The sequence below is a fragment of the Bubalus bubalis genome, chromosome 7 (genome assembly GCF_019923935.1).
Source record: "Bubalus bubalis isolate 160015118507 breed Murrah chromosome 7, NDDB_SH_1, whole genome shotgun sequence".
In the NCBI taxonomy this organism is placed as follows: domain Eukaryota; kingdom Metazoa; phylum Chordata; class Mammalia; order Artiodactyla; family Bovidae; genus Bubalus; species Bubalus bubalis.
Window position 1 is genome coordinate 94,257,066 of NC_059163.1, and position 21,432 is coordinate 94,278,497.

The 21,432-nt window shown below is 37.9% G+C and overlaps 1 protein-coding gene across 1 annotated transcript in view; it reads left to right on the top strand.

Moving 5' to 3' along the window:
- TBCK (TBC1 domain containing kinase) overlaps positions 1–21,432 on the top strand; it is a 199,345-nt gene that overhangs the window by 152,815 nt on the left and 25,098 nt on the right. The window contains exons 23-24 of the mRNA XM_045166312.1: positions 176–351; positions 15,195–15,354. Coding sequence (XP_045022247.1) covers positions 176–351; positions 15,195–15,354 — 336 coding nt within the window. The remainder of the gene's footprint in view (positions 1–175; positions 352–15,194; positions 15,355–21,432) is intronic.

Consider the following 21,432-nt stretch of genomic DNA (forward strand, 5'->3'; position numbering starts at 1 on the left):
GGAAATTACACAGTACACTGCTAAAATGAGATACAGTTTTCTGTATCTCATATTTCTATATTTCTCCCATATGCTATAGTGATTTATATAAAAAACTTGAAGATATTCTATACTGGCTATAGTTTGTCTCTCTATAATAGTCTCAATATTTGTATTGTTTGTTCATTTTTTTCAGTCAAGAGAATCCATTCCGTTAAATGACCTAAAGTCGGAAGTATCACCCCGGATTTCAGCAGAGGACCTGATTGACTTGTGTGAGCTGACAGTGACTGGCCACTTCAAAACACCCACCAAGAAGACAAAGTCCAGTAAACCAAAGCTCTTGGTAGTCGACATCCGGAATAGTGAAGAGTATCCTTTACACATTTGGTTTTAAAGGGTGGTACTGCTTTATTCACATTGCTTCCTTTTCATTTAAAGGGCATGTGGTAAAAACAATGAACATGTTTGGGATTCCTCTGAATTCAGATAGCTAAATCTCAAACTGGTGCCAGAACAGACTTGCATAATATTAATATAATGTTTCATAAGATAACATTACATACCAGAGACCTTAAATACTTTCCAAACAACACCAGAATAGGGGGCTATTTTCTTGGTTTTTGTGTTTCTCTGGTGTATATTGGTGCTCCTGGGGGAATTTGAATCCTTCCTGGCGTAGATAAAACTTTGGCAGAGATGAAGAGTAAGTGTTTACCTGATCTACCTCATAGCCTAGAGAGGAAAGTTCACCAGATCTCAACTCTGAACTTTTATGTATTATAATATTCAAAATATTGGCTTATAGGGAACATGTTAAAGTATTTTCCACTGATATTTTACTATTAAATGTACCATAACTTCTGGTGGTTTTGCTTGGCATTAAAATATAAAAAGTTACAAAGTAGTAATAGTTTAGTCTTTCTCCTTATATTTTCATCTCTATCAGATTTTTGTAAAGCACGCCTTGATTCTCTATACTCTTAAATCTAGATAAATGATTTTCTGTTTTTGTTTTTTTTTTTTATTTTTTGAACCAGGTAACTACCTCTTAAAATCTTTCTTAGAAACTCAATATATAAAATATAAATGAAATTTTTTACAATTAATTTTCTTTGTAAGTTAACGTTTATAGCATTTACTAACTATAAATAAGGGTTATATGTAGATGAGGATTGGCAAGTTGGTGGTTTCTTATATGCTGAAGCTGGCATATAAGTTTTCATGTGCATATTTTCAATCACAATTTTTGAAATGAAATTTTAAAATGAAATTCAAGTCATAGATTTCCAGAACTCCTGAAGCAATCCTTAGAATCTTAGATTACTGAAAATACTTTGAGAGCCTTCTACTTCAAATGATACCTCACCATCTTTCTGTGAAAAGTTTCTACTTTCCCTAGACTGTGAGACCCCAAGTTTGGGGAAAATATAAATGTTCATGTTTCTGGTGTTAGGGCATTAGGGGTACTAAGAGTTCCTCAGCAGAGTAGAGTGGACTCCCAAAAGAAGCATTCAGTTCCAATTGACTGGTCAGGGACACCTGATGTACAAGTTCTTCTTATCCATGATTTCAAACGTTTTAAGTACTTTTAGTTTCTTAATGTTATAGTTTATGTTTCTTTTGGTTGAGCCTTTAGTTATTGGAGAAGGAAATGGCAACCCACTCCAGTATTCTTGCCTGGAAAACCCTATGGACAGAAGAACCTGGTACGCTATAGTCCATGGGGTCGCAAAGAGTCAGACACAACTGAGCAACATTTACTTTACTTTTACTTTTAGTTACTGACTCATAAAACCATCCAAAAAAGCATAATTTTACAGTGATCTATCCTAATGTTAAGGACTATTACTAAAATAATTAAAACAGTTTATGTATACACCTCCTGATATTTCCTTTCAAGCTACTTAATTAACCACTTGAAATTTTTAAATACACACAGTATGAAAGGAACATTCAATCCAAATTTTCCAAAGCTTGTAGTCTGACTTTAATTTTTATTAAAACTCTCCTTTATTTTCTGCAGAATAAATATAAATAGAACAGCAGAAAGCAGAGCAACTCACCTGAACATTGTTCTCTGATAAGTATAGGTGAGTTGCCCAACGTAGGAAGTGTCTTTATGTCATCCCACCACTCTTGGTTCAAGGTTGGGATTAGGCAGAGACCTGGTTTCAGTGACTTTATCTCCTCTGATTTCCTCTCTTACTGTACTTGCTGGTTTCTTGCCGGTCCAAAATGGCCAAGCATATTTATACATCAAGGCCTTTGCTCTTGCTCCTCCTGCCTAGAATATTTCTCCCCACATCTTTTATAGCCTGCCTCTACATCATTCAGCTCTGCTGAGATATCACCTTTTCTCAAAGGAGATAAAGTCACTGAAGCCAGAAGGTAGGGGGAAGTCAGAAATCTCTACAGTGTGAGTTTAGAGTTACTAACATACCTTTAATTACTCGACTACCTGTAATCACTATCCCAAAAAATCCACAATGAGAGATCTATGCTATTGGTTAAAGACTTTTCACTGTCCTGTTGAAGATACATAAATGTACATGGTGGCAATATTATGCCTGACCTGTTTCTTTAAAATGAGCGACACTTCAGATCAGATCATATCAATCGCTCAGTCGTGTCCGACTCTTTGCGACCCCATGAATCGCAGCACGCCAGGCCTCCCTGTCCATCACCAACTCCCGAAGTTCACTCAGACTCACGTCCATCTAGTCAGTGATGCCATCCAGCCATCTCATCCTCTGTCGTCCCCTTCTCCTCCTGCCCCCAATCCCTCCCAGCATCAGGGTCTTTTCCAATGAGTCAACTCTTCGCATGAGGTGGCCAAAGTACTGGAGTTTCAGCTTTAGCATCATTCCTTCCAAAGAAATCCCAGGACTGATCTTCAGAATGGACTGGTTGGATCTCCTTGCAGTCCAAGGGACTCTCAAGAGTCTTCTCCAACACCACAGTTCAAAAGCATCAATTCTTCAGCGCTCAGCCTTCTTCACAGTCCAACTGTCACATCCATACATGACCACAGGAAAAACCATAGCCTTGACTAGACGAACCTTTGTTGGCAAAGTAATGTCTCTGCTTTTGAATATGCTATCTAGGTTGGTCATAACTTTCCTTCCAAGGAGTAAGTGTCTTTTAATTTCATGGCTGCAGTCACCATCTGTAGTGATTTTGGAGCCCAGAAAAACAAAGTCTGACACTGTTTCCACTGTTTCCCCATCTATTTCCCATGAAGTGGTGGGACCAGATGCCGTGATCTTCGTTTTCTGAATGTTGAGCTTTAAGCCAACTTTTTCACTCTCCACTTTCACTTTCATCAAGAGGCTTTTGAGTTCCTCTTCACTTTCTGCCATAAGGGTGGTGTCATCTGCATATCTGAGGTTATTGATATTTCTCCCGGCAATCTTGATTCCAGCTTGTGTTTCTTCCAGTCCAGCATTTCTCATGATGTACTCTGCATATAAGTTAAATAAACAGGGTGACAATATACAGCCTTGACGAACTCCTTTTCCTATTTGGAACCAGTCTGTTATTCCACATCCAGTTCTAACTGTTGCTTCCTGACCTGCATACAAATTTCTCAAGAGGCAGATCAGGTGTTCTTGTATTCCCATCTCTTTCAGAATTTTCCACAGTTTATTGTGATCCACACAGTCAAAGGCTTTGGCATAGTCAATAAAGCAGAAATAGATGTTTTTCTGGAACTCTCTTGCTTTTTCTTAGAATGAATAATTTATTAAGATTCAATAGATGTAAGTGAATTGACTTTCAATAACAGTGATCATTAAGCTCTCACAGTGTGCCAAGCGTGGCATAAAATAATATCTCTATTTTACTGATGAAGAAACTGAGGCTTAAAAAGACTGATCAACTTTCGCAAGGGCACATAGGCTAGCCTCATGTTCCAAGCTTTATTCTCCAAGCTTTATGCAGGTGGCTGTTGGGTCTTTTCATAGGACTGTTCAGCAAGCATAAACAAGATTGAGATATGTCACTTAATATTAATTAATGACTGAATGAGATGTGTATTGATTCCAAATTATGTGTTCATACACTGTATGTCCGTACATACTCAGTCGTATCTGACTCTTTGCAACCCCGTAGACTATAACCTGCAAGGCTCCTCTGTCCATTCAATTTTTCCAGGCAAGAATACTGGAATGGGTTGCCATTTCCTACTCCAGGGAATCTTCCTGAGCCAGGGATCAAACTCGCATCTCCTGCATCTCCTGCATTGGCAGGCAGACTCTTTACCACCGCACTGCCTGGAAAGTCCCATACATGGTATACATTCCTTCAGATCTTACACACAAACCGAACTGTAAAGATTCCAGTGCCTCTGTGTATAGGGGCCTTAATCCCAATCAAGTGCCTCTGTGTGTAGGGGGCTTAATCCCAATTAAATAAGATTAATAGTTATCTTTATACAGACACAGACACAGAATCAAAGAAAATGAGTTATTTTAAATATTGTAAAGAAAATTTGGAATGCTTTGAGAGAGGAAGTATGTTAGAAAGGTTCTTTCCTACTGTAGTAACTTAATTTATAAGATCTAATGCTTTCAAAGTATGTTTTATTAAAATTTTCCAAAACTATCACTAAGATGCTGTAATTTTAAAACTAACAAAGTAAGCCTGTTGAAATCGTCATATTTTTTGAAGGAATCATTTTTGTAGACTAACTTTTCAGTTAAACTCTGGGATTAACATGACTTTTCCTATCTGTTTAAGAAATGAATAAATATTTAACATTAGTATATTTTTAAAATACTTTTATTTCTCCAGTGCCTACAAATTATAGTCCTATACAGTACAGCAGGGAGGAAAAAAAACCAAACCAGAAACTCTGTAACATCTTTTTCTTCCCCTAAGAAAGTTATTTTTTTAAGTGTTGTGTATAATATTTAACTGTTTATAGTCTTCTTATGTCATTTTTATACTTCCCAGTTGGCTCAGTGGTAATGAACCCACCTGCCAAAGCAGGAAATGTGGGAGACACAAATTGAGTCCCTGGGTCAGGAACATCTCCTGGTGTAGGAAATGGCAACCCACTCCAGTATGCTTGCCTGGAAAATTCCATGAACAGAGAAGACTGGCAGGCTACAGTCCATGGAGTAGCAAAGAGTCAGAGATGACTGAGCACGCACACAATCATTTTTTATCCTCTGCTTTTATGGATCAGTTAAGCAGGAAAATTTGGCTAATACACTTCTTCATATAGGTGATACATCTTTATGTCGGTGAAAAATTTGTTTTCCTCATACATTTTACTCTCCTGAAAGCAATTTCAGGAGAGTAAATATCAGGAATTAAATTTCATGTCGTCTTTCTTCACCTATGTAAAATAATTAAAATGATCATTTATGAAAAGGAAGAAGGCAGTGTTATCCTTCAGCAAGATAAGCTACCAATGAATTCAAGGGACAGCCTTACCCCTCCCTAGAACTCTGCTATGCACATAGGGAAAGAAAAGTATCTTTTTCCTCTACTTTTCTAAGTTCTTTTCTATAGGGGCTCCTATAACAGAAGACAAATCCACAACAGAAAAGTATACAGATTTTATTTAATAAAAGTTTTATATGACATGGGAGCCTTCATAAGGAACACCTGAAGAATTGGCTAAACCTGAGTGTTTTTAAGCTAGGTCTGATGAAAAGTAGACAGCCATGGGAAAATGTGATAGAGCAAAAGGGGTTTGAGCTAAGCATTGTAAACTTTTGTAGTAAACCAAAGAAAACTTAGCAAGACCTGTCCATTCAGATTCCTCTTAGTGTTCCTCAGTCTTGAAGATAAGGATGTTCCTATCCTCTAAGTATTAATATAAGGAGCATGCACGTGAGCTAAGTCACTTCAATCGTGTCCAACTGTATGCAACCCTATGGACTACAGCTCTCCAGTCTCCTCTGTCTGTGAGATTCTCCAGGCAAGAGTACTGGAGTGGGTTGCCATGCCCTCCTCCAGGGGATCTTCCCGGCCCAGGGATCGAACTTGCATCTCTTATGTCTCCTGTATTGGCAGACAGGTTCTTTACCACTAGCGCCACCTGAGAAGCCCAATATAAGCAGGGCGTCTCTCAGTTGAAGGTTTTATGACCTGATGCATGGGAAGGTCAGAAAGTCCTTCCTGCACATGACATTTCTCAAATTCCTTTGGCTTAAAATATTCAGTATGTCAAGATGCCATAATTTGGGGTGGCATGTCCTGAACCCCATCACCTGAAGTTCTGTTAAAGCTTTCGTCATTTACCTTATGATATAAACATTCCCAGTTAAAAATACCCTGCAAGAGATAATATTTTAATCTATTGTCAGTTTTTGTGATTGTAGGTGAGGAGAAGCATGTCAAAAATATGAGAACTGCCTCTAACCTTGGAGGAGACCAAGAGAGGAGGGGAATTTAGACAAGGAAAGCTGGAGGACATGAAGACAGTCTTCATACACTTGGAATAGAGATATAATCCCAGCTTTAGAATATGAAGGAACCCTAGAGATAATCTAGGTCATATTCTTAATAGTAGAGCTAAACGGCTTATATCAGGGAGGCTAAACAGCTAAGTTTTTGTTGAAATCTGATTTTATTTTTGTTTTTATAAGAAGGAAACATGAATTGTTAATCTAGGTAAAGGTTCAGGTCAGTTATTTTTGTCCTTCAGTACATAATGGAGATTTCAGAGCAAACCATAATTGAATATTTTAAAGAAGCAATAGAAAATGTTCCTCAGGTAGTACATAAATTTGATAAGTACTTAATAGTTTTAAAGATAATACACAAGTTAAACTGCTGTTTTCTTTAATATTTCTAAATATTTCATTTTAAATTTCCTAAATATTTCATTTCCAAATTTCAGAGTTCATATTTAGTGTCTTAGTCGTATAATGTGGGTCCAATTATTATCTATGAACAGAAATACTTTGAAGGTCTGTTCTCATTTGCTTGAAGTCAAGGTTGGTTTTGAAGCTTTATTTTTAAAACTCTTAACTTTTTTTAAATATCAGAAGCTATAAGAAAGACCTGAAGCTTACATTTTTTAATTTAAAAAGCACATAAATTCAGCTGTTTTCATTATTACACCATGTTATTCATCCTTAGTAAATGCTAGATTTGTTCTTGTCTCTCTGCCCTGAAGAATTAATTTCTAAAAAAGTCTTCAAAGTAATATTGAGGTACTTGTGTTCAGAGCAAAGTGATAATAAAGAGGCTTAGTAAGATTCTTGTTTGGATCTGGATTTAAGATACTTGAATTACAGTTTCTATTCATGTATATTACTACAGCTGAATGGACCTTGTATAATATGGGAGTATATGGTAGCCACTACTGAAGAATGTCTCCACTGTCTGGATTAATAGTTTTGAGAAGTACATCAATTGTTGTTCAGTTGCTTAATGGTGTCCAACTCTTTTGCAACCCCATGGACTCTAGCCTGCCAGACTCCTCTGCGCATGGGATTTCCCAGGCAAGAATACTGGAGCGGGTTGTCATTTCCATCTCCAGGGGATCTTCTTGACCCAGGGATCGAACCCACATCTCCTGCATTACAGTTGGATTCTTTACCATTGAGCTACCGGCACAGGAGAGCTCCTGGTTTCTCTGACACCTACCCATTGTCCCAGTTCGTGAGTTCCATCAACCTTATTTAAACAGCCAGTCAGTCCTGCCTGAGAACCTACTTTGCTTGGTTAAATCAGAGCCCCTGCCCAACAGGAACTCAGTCTTGTGGCTAAGGCAGACAAATGAGATAGATAATTGCCATACTGTGTGAAATGCTGTATGTCTGAGCCATACTCAGAAAGCCTTGGGAATATTAGGATGGTCATCTAAGCCAGATAATGCCTGAAACGGGTCTTAAAAGACAAGTGGAAGTCACCCGAGCAATGAAGAGAAAGAAGACACTTGAGACTGAAAAAACACGTAGTGCGTGGGTGCAAAGAATGTAAGGAAGACACAATAAGGGAATTACAAGTACTCTGGGTATGCTGCTGCTAAGTCACTTCAGTCGTGTCCGACTCTGTGTGACCCCATAGATGGAAGCCCACCAGGCTCCCCCATCCCTGGGATTCTCCAGGCAAGAACACTGGAGTGGGTTGCCATTGCCTTCTCCAATGCATGAAAGTGAAAAGTGAAAGTGAAGTCACTCAGTTGTGTCCGACTCTTAGCGACCTCATGGACTGCAACACACCAGGCTCCTCCGTCCATGGGATTTTCCAGGCAAGAGTACTGGAGTGGGGTGCCATTGCCTTCTCCACTCTGGGTATACTTGGCTGGAATATATGAGGTTAGAAAGTGAGACTAACGTAGGCAAAGGTAACTTACAGAGAATGTTGTATAATGTGCTAGGAAATCCAGGTTTTATTCCATAGGCTATGAGAAACTGTTAAAGGATTTTAATCAGTTAAGTGGCATGCTCAGATTTGTCTTTCAGTGAGAAAAAGAATGACTGTGGAAGGAATGGTGCAGACAAGCCTGGAAGGATGGACTCACCCAGAGATTTGATGTACTTAAATATTCCTTCATATTTGCAGTCACAGAGTGAGATCTCTAGCTTTGCCCTAAAATAAACTAGTTTTACTGGGCCCTTTGGGTTGGTATCTATGCTGGAGAAAATCCAGGGAAATGACTCCTGTTGCTATTTCTTTGTCCTCATACTGTATTTTGACAAAAGATAATTATGTATCATGACACTAACAAGTATTGATAGGTAGTGGTGCCACAAGCTAGAAGGCCAGGAGGCATTTAGTGTATTTGCCCCTGATACTAGTTACTCTAGGTTTGGCACAATGCTGAAATCTGTTTACTCAGCAAATATGTTAGATGTATTCTAGACACTAAATTAAGCATTGTAAGAGTTTCATAGGTGAGATAAATACAGATCCTTTATATAAATCATTTATAGTCTTGATGAAAGTCAGGTACATTAGTATGTATTAATGGTTTTAGTCTCTAAGTCATGTCTGACTCTTGTGGTCCTCTGGACTGTAGCCTCCTAGGCTCCTCTGTCCATGGGATTTCCCAGGCAAGAATATTGGAGTGGATTGCCATGCACTTACCTAGGGGATCTTTCCAACTCAGGGATCGAACCCATGTCTTCTGCATTGACAGGCAGATTCTTTACCTTTGAGCCACCAGGAAAGCCAAATTAGTATGTGTTATAACAGACCAAATGGCTGTCATGAGAGATGTACAGAGACTGTAGGAAGGGAAACTTTCATGGAGGAATTCTCAAAAAATAGATAATATTTGAACACTCAAAAATATAGAGAAAAGCTATTTAGGTAGGGAAAACTACAGGAACTAGGCAGAACATACGCTGGAAACAGTATGTGATCCAGTGTGGTTGGAATTGAAGTAGTTTGGTTCTGTTCATAAGGGCTGAACTGAGAAATTTGGACTTTGTCCTGTAGGCAGCCATGGAAGTTTTCTCAGGATTGGTATGGTAATCAGAACTTCATTTTAAATATTTTAATATAACAATATTGTGAATAAAATGGATTTCCAAAGGAAAAGAGAATTGGAGAAAACAAAAAGCTATTGCTATAGTCTAAGCTCAAAGTAATGAGTGTGTGAAATAGGCAAGTGGTAATGGGATACAGATAGGACAGTAGGATTTATGAGTACAGTACAGTTGAATGTTGCCACTAATGAGATGACAAAAATGAGGTTTTAGAGTGACTTGGAGATGGTGATCCTATTCAAAGAAAGCAGCAATAGATTTAGCAAAGAAAAATGATGATATCTCAAGGGTATAATTTTTATATCAGTTAATACAGCTTAGTTATATAATAGAAAGCTTTTGGCTTTTGATATACTAAAGGTATAGCCTTTACTTTGAGCTCTTTAACACTAACTATAATTTGCAAACTATAACATAGCAAACAAAGAAGCCAACATATAACTGAGCATACCTTCTTGGTCTGGTAAGATACAAGTATGCTTTGTGTATAGAAGTGTGATGTCACCAAGTGAGAAATGCTGTGCACTTTTAGAATTTAGAAACCTTAAGGTTATTTCTGTACTGAATTTTGAACCATCAATTATTTAAAGGAATTTTAAAATCTTTTAGTAAAGTAAATAATTTTTCTGGAATATGAAAATTTGCCTATGTAACTTACCTATATCATGTATCCATATTATTCTTAGAACTAATATTTTTTTCTGCATTCCTCATTAAAGTGTGATGCATCTTCTTGTACCGTCATATAGACTGACTTGTGACTGTAAGAAAATCTTCGTATCTTAGAAATGTACAAGATAATACACATCATCCTTACCTGTTAATATTGTTCTAATAACCCAACTCCTTTATCATACACAAAAATATTTAAGGTACAAACTCACCTGAGGCAGTGACTGCTATAGTAATCAGATGCTTTTGTGTTTTTATAGCTACTGCTATTCCATAGAAGAGATTTCATTGCAATTTCTATCAACTTCTTTAATCGTGTCTTGTGTCTTTTAATTCCTTCAAATTCATCATTAAAAATCCAAATAGCAAAATGTCTTATAAACACTGAAAAGATAATAGCTAGTGTTTATATATGGCATTGTTTTTATTGTGTTTTTTTTTTTTTTTTTGCCAAAACCAATCTTAAAATTATGGTGGACAGTGTTATAAGTACACTATCAAGATGTATATATGATTGAGGCTAATTACCACATAAATACTTGGGCTTCTATAGCCTTGGTCTCTAAACTGGATACGTGAAGCTGAAGCTTTTTAAGGTTATAGTTTGTAAAATAGTATAGTGTCCATCTGTTGGGTAGTACACCCACTATAGAACCTCTTTAAGTGTAGGCAGATTCTTTACTACCTGAGCCCCCAAGGGAAGCCCAAATGCAAAAGGCAAATGCAATGAATCCAAGTTTTTGTCTAGAATATGAGGTAAGCAATGAAGTAACAGTCACAATTCTAAAAAATATATTGTTGGATGTTCGTCTCTCAGTTCGGTTCAGTCGCTCAGTCGTGTCAGACTCTTTGCAACCCCATGGACTGCAGCAAGCCAGGCTTCCCTGTCCATCACCAACTCCCAGAGCTTGCTCAAACTCATGTCCATCGAGTCGATGATGCCATCCAGCCATCTCATCCTCTGTTGTCCCCTTCTCTTCCTACCTTCAATATTTGTCCTCTGCTGCTGCTGCTGCTAAGGCGCTTCAGTCGTGTCCGACTCTGTGCGACCCCAGAGACGGCAGCCCACCGTCCCTGGGATTCTCCAGGCAAGAACACTGGAATGGGTTGCCATTTCCTTCTCCTATTTGTCCTCTACTTCAGTTCAATGAAGTAAAACAAGTCTTTTGATCATGGAGAAAGTGCATATTGCAGTGTATTCTTATATCATTTTGCTCTCCTTGCCATGTTGTGCCCAGGATTAATCAGTCACTATATGTCAGAAATCGTCTTCTGTTTCATTGTACTTCAGTTCAGTCGCTCAGTCATGTCCGACTCTTTGCAACCCCATGAATCGCAGCACGCCAGGCCTCCCTGTCCATCACCAACTGCCGGAGTTCACTCAGACTCAGGTCCATCAAGTCGGTGATGCCCTCCAGCCATCTCATCCTCTGTCGTCCCCTTCTCCTCCTGACCCCAATCCCTCCCAGCATCAGAGTCTTTTCCAATGAGTCAACTCTTCGCATGAGGTGGCCAAAGTACTGGAGTTTCAGCTTTAGCATCATTCCTTCCAAAGAAATCCCAGGGCTGATCACCTTTAGAATGGACTGGTTGGATCTCCTTGCAATTTGTCCTATTAACACAAAATATACAGAATCTGTTCTTTGTTCATTTTTCAAACACCTAATACTTTATTATGATTATGAAAGACTTAAGATTAAAAAAAACTTTGACTACCTGCCTTTACAATAGTCTGACAGCCTCTCATGTGTTTAGAAATTGCCTGAAAAAGTTCTACTTCATCATATGATGTTTGCGTCATATGAGAATTTCTGTTGTAGGCAGTGAAATGTAAATAATTACCAAGGAAACAAGATATTTAAATAACCAAAACTGTCTGCATTGTCCAACTTACTTAAGAAGAGAATGTTCATTGTAAATGTATTAATATGTAACTAGACCAGTCTCATTCTCCTCTGCTATTTGCCGGTCACACAGTTAATAGCTATTTAGAGGTTTGACCATTCTGTCTACAAATATCCGTGTTTACCCAATCTTATTTGCACTATAAGTTTTATGACAAGAGTGTTCTTGGATGAGTGCTTTTATATGTTTTCCAGGATTTTTTTGATTGAACTAAACTAAAAATGGGGCAAGTGTGGTTTAAGATTTTTTTGTGTGTGTGTCTTATTGTCCAAAGTGTTAAAATAGCTTTAAAAAGGTTTGAAATAGTTTTGTATTTTGGATTCTAACTTTTCTCTTACCCAAAGGACTCTGTTGCCATCATACTTTGTCAGCATTTTAACATTTAATCTAGTGAACTTTTTTTTAAACATCAAACCGTAAAACACAAAAGCAAATTCTAGAATGATAAATTTATGACATACTTGTAGTGACTAAAAGGCAATTTGGACTAAAATCTTCTTTAAAAGCATGTAATAAATTGGTGATATTGAACCCAGAAACTCATCTAGATGCTTGTGTATGACTTTAGATACAGATATTAGATATTGGGTATTTGAATACAGGTGGGTACTTTTTTTAAACCAAATATAGAATTTATCTTGTAAAGTAAATAATTTTATTTAATTCTTTAATGTGTGGCCAAATAAATTATGTATAGAGAAGGCACCCGAATAAGTTTAACACAGTCTGAGCATTGCCTTTTACCTTTGATTTTGAAGGGAGAGGGTCTAATTGGCTCAGCCCCTGTCAGATATCCACCTTCACCCTCCCGCTCCCTACTGTCCTGTCAGTCTTGATTGTGGCGGGGTCGCCTGACTCAAACGTGACCGCCTGCGCTCATCCTTTCATCAGGGTCAGTGGTTGAGGTCCTTTCAAACAAGAAGGCAGGGTTGGGGCAGGCAGTGCAAACATGTCTGCTAGAGCGCTTAACTAGTATAGATTTGTATTGTTTTTGCTACTGAAAAAACACTAAAAAGGAAAAATGTCCATGGTTGACACTGGCTATTTGATAAGCATCCTCACTCTCTCTGGCAGTTGATTTAGGCTGGCAGATGTAGATTCCTTTGCTGAAAATAGCGGAGTTGTCATTTCACAGTTTGAGAAAAATCAAAAGTTTTAAGGTATATCCTTATTAAAGATTAAAGTGCTATTGTAGTAATTATATGCTGAGGACAAAGTCATTTCTGTTCATGAAAACTGAAGCCAATACTTTGAATACTGAGTCATTGTAAATGTTCAAAAAACTAGAGCTGATGAAATGTTCTAGAACATTCTAACTAAACAGTGTACCTGGAATGGTATCTATTCTATTTCTCATTTCATTTTCCAGAACTTTTTACATCCTTCCCCTCATTATTAGTGCCAAATGCTTCTCTTTAAAGAAAAATGAAGTAACAGCTGACTAGAAGTTTAAGATGTGTTCAACCTCCACCATCAATCTTGAGAGTAGGAGCCTCAAATTTCTCCTCTCGGTGTTAATGAGGGAAAAAGAGAGATTGACAGAAACAGAGAGAAGTAATATTCTAAAGATGAACCTACAAACTGGGGCAGTTGAGAAATTTTCATGTCAATAAATAATTATAATTTTATAATTATATTAATATAATATTAATTACATTATAATGTATAATTCTTCTACAGCAATGACTGATTAGTTTTTTTTGGCGGGGGGGAGCAGATATTCGCTGCTTGTGATATAACCTTTTAAAATGCTATGTCTTTTCCATTTTGTAAAGAACATATCTAAAGTGGAAGTTCAGGGGGAGTTGCTTCTATTGAACATAAACATCTCTTCATGATTATCATCAGTGATGGTTAAGGAGGAGACAAAATACAGCCTAGACAGATGTCTCACAAACTGACCTTCACATTCACTCTCCTCCTAGCCTTTCTCCAACTTGTTGCCCAGGTGCAAATGTGATCTGTTCTTATCTGCTTAAAATACTTCCTGATTTTCATTGCTCTAAGAGAAAGACCAGTTTTAACAACATGATCTGCAAGGCGCTGTATGATCTGGCCTCTGCATTCATTTCCAGGCTAGTCTTATGCTGTCTTTGCTTTCTGCGTTCCACTATACTGGCCTTCCTTCCTTTCTCATGATTAGTCATGCGCCTCCCCAATACACACCTCACATTTCTGCCTTAAATGTTTGTCCCTTCCACCACCCTATATCGCCTGTATTCTATTCTGTTGCCTTTTATTAATTATTCAAATTTACCTCAGCCATCACTTATTTCCTTAGTGGAAACCTTCCCTGTCCTCCTCAAATTGACATGTCCTATCAAAGCATCGTATACATCTCTTTCAGAGCAGTTTTTGTAGTTGTTAATTTATGCTTTTTAAAAAAGTGACTGATATAATAATATCTTTCTCTATAGACTCTATGGGAAGAATCATCTTTTTAATTGCACTCTTTTGTAATAGAGCTTTAAAATAATCACAGTATAGTAATAATAGTAATAATGAATTGAAAGCCATGAATGTTGTACAACCTATGTGATTGCCATTGATTTGCTGCATTCTGATCACTTTCACAATATTTTGTTTAATCAAGAAAGTCTTGTTTACATCTTTGGCTAATCTTTTTCCTTTCTGTCAAAAGTTCAGGGGGACAAAAGAAGTAAAACTGATGAATAACTAAAGCAGTAATTAATAAAAGTTAATTAATAAAGTAGTAATTAATAAAACGTTTATTGTATACACACCAAAAGACAGTTTGCAAACCAGGAGCAGTTGAACCAAAACATGGAGTAAGGCTTAGAAGTATATGGTTAAAAAGCAGCAATGACTATTTTTCAGTGACTGGTTACAATATTAGAATCTTCTTAAATGAAAAGGAAATGGTTAGTGAACGTCAAATATCAATTTAGGGAGACAGTTTAAGTTTCACTTACAATTTTCAGAGGCATAAACAAGAAGTGACCCAGGTCAAGTTAGCCTCGCTTGTCTTGCAAAATAAGCTAAATTAATCTTTGCTTGTATGACTAAACTGGTTTTGTCTGTTCAGGGGATTTTCAAGTCTTATCTCCATTTGTGTTTGATTTTAATGGTACTCTCTTCTGAGAATTAATTCCCTGTGAGCTTCTCTCACACATTCAAATCTGCACACAGATAAATGTTTCCCTTAACCTTTTTTCTCAGTTTTGTTCGGGGTCACATTTCAGGCAGCATCAACATTCCATTCAGCTCTGCATTTACTGCTGAAGGGGAGCTTACCCAGGGACCTTACACTGCCATGCTCCAGAGCTTCAAAGGGAAGGTCATTGTCATCGTGGGGAATGTGGCAAAGCACACAGCAGAGGTAAGTGTACTCAGAAATGTCATATGGACCTCATGATGAGTTGTTTACCGGCCTACTGCAACAGGTTGTCTAAATGTCATTTCTTCAGGAGCTGGTTGCAAATCAAATGAGCTTTGAATATCTGTCTGTATTCTTACATCAAAGAGATTGTCTACCTTTTCCTTATAAAAGAATTCAAGCTTTTTTTCCTCACTGTACAGCATCAGGATCAATACAAAGCTTGCTGCTGCTGCTGCTAAGTCGCTTCAGTCGTGTCTGACTCTGGGCGACTCCATAGACGGCAGCCCACCAGGCTCCCCCGTCCCTGGGATTCTCCAGGCAAGAACACTGGAGTGGGTTGCCATTTCCTTCTCCAATGCATGAAAGTGAAAAGTGAAAGTGAAGCTCAGTCGTGTCCAACTCTTAGCGACCCCATGGACTGCAGCCTACCAGGCTCCTCCGTCCATGGGATTTTCCAGGCAAGAGTACTAGAGTGGGGTGCCATTGCTTTCTCCAATACTAAGCTTAGGAAACTTCAAATGATAGCCTACTGTGTTTTGTTTTGGTTTTGATGTTTTGTTTTTTAACTGTTTTCTGAAATTACAAGAAGTAAATTCAGTTCCTTTCATTGGAGAAAAACAGTGGGACTTGATTGGTGGTTTTGAAAGTTGATCAGGATGGAATTTGCTGGATTTGTGGGTTTTCTTTCTTACAGGCTCAAAGCTTTATGGTAATAGAGAATTTGGGAAGGATATCAACTTTCAGGAACTGAGGAGTATATGAAACAGTAAAATGGCTTTTCTCTCTTCTGGCTATGTTCTTAAAATTTTTGAAACATGAAACAGAGTAGTTTCTGGAGGTCAAAAACTTCACCTTTTTTTTTTTAATTTATTTATTTTTAATTGAAGGATAATTGCTTCACAGTATTGTGTTGGTTTCTACCAAACATCAACCTTTACTTTTCATAAAAGACAAGTTAGAGGCTATATGGACTATGAGAGCCAAATGTACTTATTTACAGATCCCTCAGTCAAACATTAAAATGTACACTTTGAATATGTATAAGTTATTGTATGTCAATCAGAGCTCTATAAAACGGCTTTTAAAATGACATATCTAGATGTAGGCAACAGTGAACCAGGACAGGCCCTTTTTCTAAAAGGACAGAAGAATCTGCTCCTGAAAAAGTAGCAGAGATAGTTTGCTCTCTGAAGATAGCTTATGCAAATAAGCTGAATAATCCAGAAAGGATATCTATGGAAATGTAGTCAAGTGAGAACTTTAAGACTGTTGTCATAGGCTGTTTTAAGCATCTAATAATCTTGTTTCAGAAGTATTAGCTTTTGACACTAAATTAAAGTCATCCTTGGTTAAAAAAAAAGCTTAATTGACAAAACTAAAGAAATATCTGAGTGGATATTAGCTATGTAAGTCTTAAATTACTCATCTCTCTTTTATGTCACTGTATTTAGCACCTGATAGGGAATCTAAATTTACCTATTTCAGAGAAAGTCAGTATAGTAAATGACTAATGGGCAATTTTAATAAGTAACTGAGAACATTTTAGACCTAAAGCCTTGGTATCTCAATTATTTTTATGTAAATCAGCTTTTATTATTACTATTATTACCACAATACTGCTGCTGTTACATTAATCTGTATTGCAATATCACTCCAATGAAAAATATCCATTTTCCATTACAATGCATATCAATACATCAACTCACAGAAATAGTATTCAGAATCACTTATTTCTGGGTGGCTCATAATACACAGACTTAGGAAGAATTGTTTTTTATTACTCCAAATGAGCTGGACTTTAAAAATTTTTTTTTATATTTTGACTGCACCATGAGGCATGCAGAATCTTAATTCCCTGACCAGGGGTATAACTCACACACCCTACAATGAAAGCATAGAGTCTTAACCACTGGATTGCAAAGGAAACTGTCAGGAAGAAATGTTCACAGTGATAAATCATCCCAATTACTGACTGGTGATTGTGTGCTTGGCACTGTGACAAGTACTTCTATATGTTATCTCTTTTTATTCTTCATAACAATTCTATCAGTTCAGTTCAGTCGCTCAGTCGTGTCCGACTCTTTGCAACCCCATGAACCGCAGCACACCAGGCCTCCCTGTCCATCACCAACTCCTGAAGTCCACCCAAACCCATGACCACTGAGTTAGTGATGCCATCCAGCCATCTCATCCTCTGTTGTCCCCTTCTCCTCCTGCCCTCAATCTTTCCCAGCATCAGGGTCTTTTCAAATGAGTCAGCTCTTCACATCAGGTGGCCAAAATATTGGAGTTTCAGCTTCAACATCAGTCCTTCCAGTGAACACCCAGACTGATCTCCTTTAGAATGGACTGGTTGGATCTCCTTGCAGTCCGAGGGACTCTCAAGAGTCTTCTCCAACACCACAGTTTAAAAGCATCAATTCTTCGGTGCTCAGCTGTATAGTCCAACTCTCATATCTATACATGACCGCTGGAAAAACCATAGCCTTGACTAGACAGACCTTTCTTGGCAAAGTAATGTCTCTGCTTTTTAATATGCTGTCTAGGTTGGTCATAACTTTCCTTCCAAGGAGTAAGCATCTTTTGGTTTCATGGCTGCAATCACCATCTGCAGTGATTTTGGAGCCCAAAAAAATAAAGTCAGCTACTGTTTCCACTGTTTTGCCATCTATTTCCCATGAAGTGATGGGACCAGATGCCATGATCTTAGTTTTCTGAATGTTGAGCTTTAAGCCAACCTTTTCACTCTCCTCTTTCACTTTCATCAAGAGGCTTTTTACTTCTTCTTCACTTTCTGCCATAAGGTTGGTATCATCTGCATATCTGAAGTTATTGATATTTTTCCTGGCAGTCTTGATTCCAGCTTGTGCTTCCTCCAGCCCAGCACTTCTCATGATGTACTCTGCATATAAGTTAAATAAGCAGGGTGACAATATACAGCCTTGCTGCTGCTAAGTCGCTTCAGTCGTGTCCAACTCTGGGCGACCCCATAGACGGTGGCCCACCAGGCTCCCCCGTCCCTGGGATTCTCCAGGAAAGAAACTAGAGTGGGTTGCCATTTCCTTCTCCAGTGCATGAAAGTGAAAAGTGAAAGTGAAGTCGCTCAGTGGTGTCTGACTCCTAACGACCCCATGGACTGCAGCCTACCAGGCTCCTCCATCCATGGGATTTTCCAGGCAAGAGTCCTGGGGTGGGGTGCCATTGCCTTCTCCGATATACAGCCTTGACGTACTCCTTTTCCTATTTGGAACCAGTCTGTTGTTCCATGTCCAGTTTTAACTGTTGCTTGCTGACCTGTATACAGGTTTCTCAAGAGGCAGGTCAGGTGGTCTGATATTCCCATCTCTTTCAGAATTTTCCACAGTTTATTGTGATCCACACAGTCAAAGGCTTTAGCATAGTCAATAAAGCAGAAATAGATGTTTTTCTGGAACTCTCTTGCTTTTTCGATGATCCAGCAGATGTTGGGAATTTGATCTCTGGTTCCTCTGCCTTTTCTAAAACCAGCTTGAACATCGGGAAGTTCACGGTTCATGTATTGCTAAAGCCTGGCTTGGAGAATTTTAAGCATTACTTTACTAGTGTGTGAGATGAGTGCAATTGTGTGGTAGTTTGAGCATTCTTTGGCATTGCGTTTCTTTGGGATTGGAATGAAAACTGACCTTTTCCAATCCTGTGGCTACTGCTGAGTTTTCCAAATTTGCTGGCATATTGAGTGCAGCACTTTCACAGCGTCATATTTCAGGATTTGAAATAGCTCAACTGGAATTCCATCACCTCCATTAGCTTTGTTCGTAGTGATGCTTCCTAAGGCCCACTTGACTTCACAATCCAGGATGTCTGTCTCTAGGTGAGTGATCAACAATTCTATGAGGGAGGCATTATTTACACATTTTATGTACAAGGAAAACTTAGATTTGGAGTTTATCTAATTTGCTTGTGTCAGAGCCAGGACTGAGACATGGGTCTATATGACTCTAACCCCATACTCTTAACTTAGTGAGCAAGTAAGGCTTTTGAGTCTGAATGCAGCCATTTATCCTGTTTTTTCAAAATAGACTTGTTCTGATTTTTCATGGATCACAATAGTTCCTCCCAATTATGCGCTAAGTGCTAACAAGCTTAAGGCTCTACTTTCAGAAAGCATTAACCATTTGAAAGATGGTATCAAGTGGACCTGAATAACTGAATCTTCTTAAATATGTCAAATGCATCCAAACACGCCACTCATTGTATTAATCTCTAGATTTATGTTTATTCTAAGTTTACTTTATCATAAAGGGCAAAACATATATACAAATAAGTGGGTAACTCGTTTCTTTCATTAAATAATAAACTATAGATCACATGTCATGTTGTGAAATGCATGTGTCACAACGCGAATAAATTTAAAAGTTCGACAAATGAAGGAAATCTGGAAGCAAGACTATTTAGATGAAGTAATAAGAATATATGACAATAATGGTATATAAAGAGCCATCACATTCCTGACAAATCAGCCAGTGTCATCCTTATCAGAAACCAGATGCTATCATAGTAGTTCCTTCTTCCTCAGACTCTACATGATTATTCATACTTGCACGTAAGTGACTGAACAGATTGTATGCTTGGCTATTAATGCTTCAATCCAATGTCAGAAAGTAATTTTTGAGGAACAGTTTTAAATATTTGTATAGAGATGTGTCAACTAAAAAAATGCACAATCTAAAATTTGAGAATCATGTTTTATTCAGCAGACTTAGTGAGAACTTAAGCTGGAGATACAGCCTCTCAGCTCTTAGGGAATGTTCCAAAGAGGGAAGGGAGGATCCAGGATATAGCATTTTTGCTGAGGGGGGGAAAAATATAGTCAAACATCAAAAGATTACTGCTGATCACAAAAACAGGCATCTCAGTGGTACTAATGATTTTAGTACCTTTCTATGTGTGGCAAGATACAAGAGTCTGGGCTTATTGAAATTATTCCTTTGATATACATCTTAACTATCTAGGGCCAGTATCCTGTTTTTCTCCATCTGTAATTGCCTTCACCATACACTATCAGGGACTTCTACAGTGGCTGATGGTTTTATGGCTGCAACATCCTTTGTTTATTGAAATGGCTAATGACATTCTTTTGTCCACAGATATACTTTTAATAATTTTTCTCATCTTGGAGCTAAAGAGAACTTTTGATATTCTTTTGCTTGTGTTGTTCCATCATTTTTTTGTCTGCTGTACAGATCTGTATGACTTTACTAATGCTTCCTCTCCCCTCACCCTCCTCTAAGTTGGAGGCATCTCAACTTAAAGCACATTTGCTAGAATTCTACTATGTATCCATGGTACTAGATATCTTTTACTTACCCTACCTCCCATCATAGATCCATTCTCCACAGTTCTTCACGCTGCTCTCTGTGCAAGATGGCAGACTTCCATGTCTTCTGGCTTCCAGTTATTGAGCTAATGGGGACCTCTGACAAATTTTGGGAGGGAGCGAGGTCAGGATATTTATCCCCCTGGTTTCTCCTTTCAAAGTTGTCTCAGTTTTACAGTGTTCCTCTACTAAAGGTTAATGCTTCTTTACAATAAACCTTCTCTATACTCGCTTTCCAGCCCCTGGTCCCATTAGCTTTAGGGGCGGCAACAGCTCTGCTTTTTGGTAGTTGCAGGGTTACTACATCATCCTATATGGTTCTCTTACATTCCATAACGTTGTAATTAATCTCACTGTGAGTTAAAATCCCTCAATTTATCCTGAGGGTTTGTTGGAACCCTGACTGTTATAAGGATGCTATTTAAATGTATGATTTTTTAGTCAGACTATATTAGCTGCTCTGTTCTCTTTCTTACTAGCTGTTAAACTATGCAGATGGTTTAACCTCCCTAAGTCACCATTGATTCCTTTATAAGATGGGGAAAATAATACCTACCTCATGGCATTGTTGAAAAGATTGCAGATTAGGCAATAAGGGGTTCAGTACACAGCCTGATAATAGTAAGCACTCAATTAATTTCAGCTATTAATTTTATTTTCCAGTACTATATAATTTGCATATATGTGAATTTGGTAAGTACTATTTTATATATGATGATAGT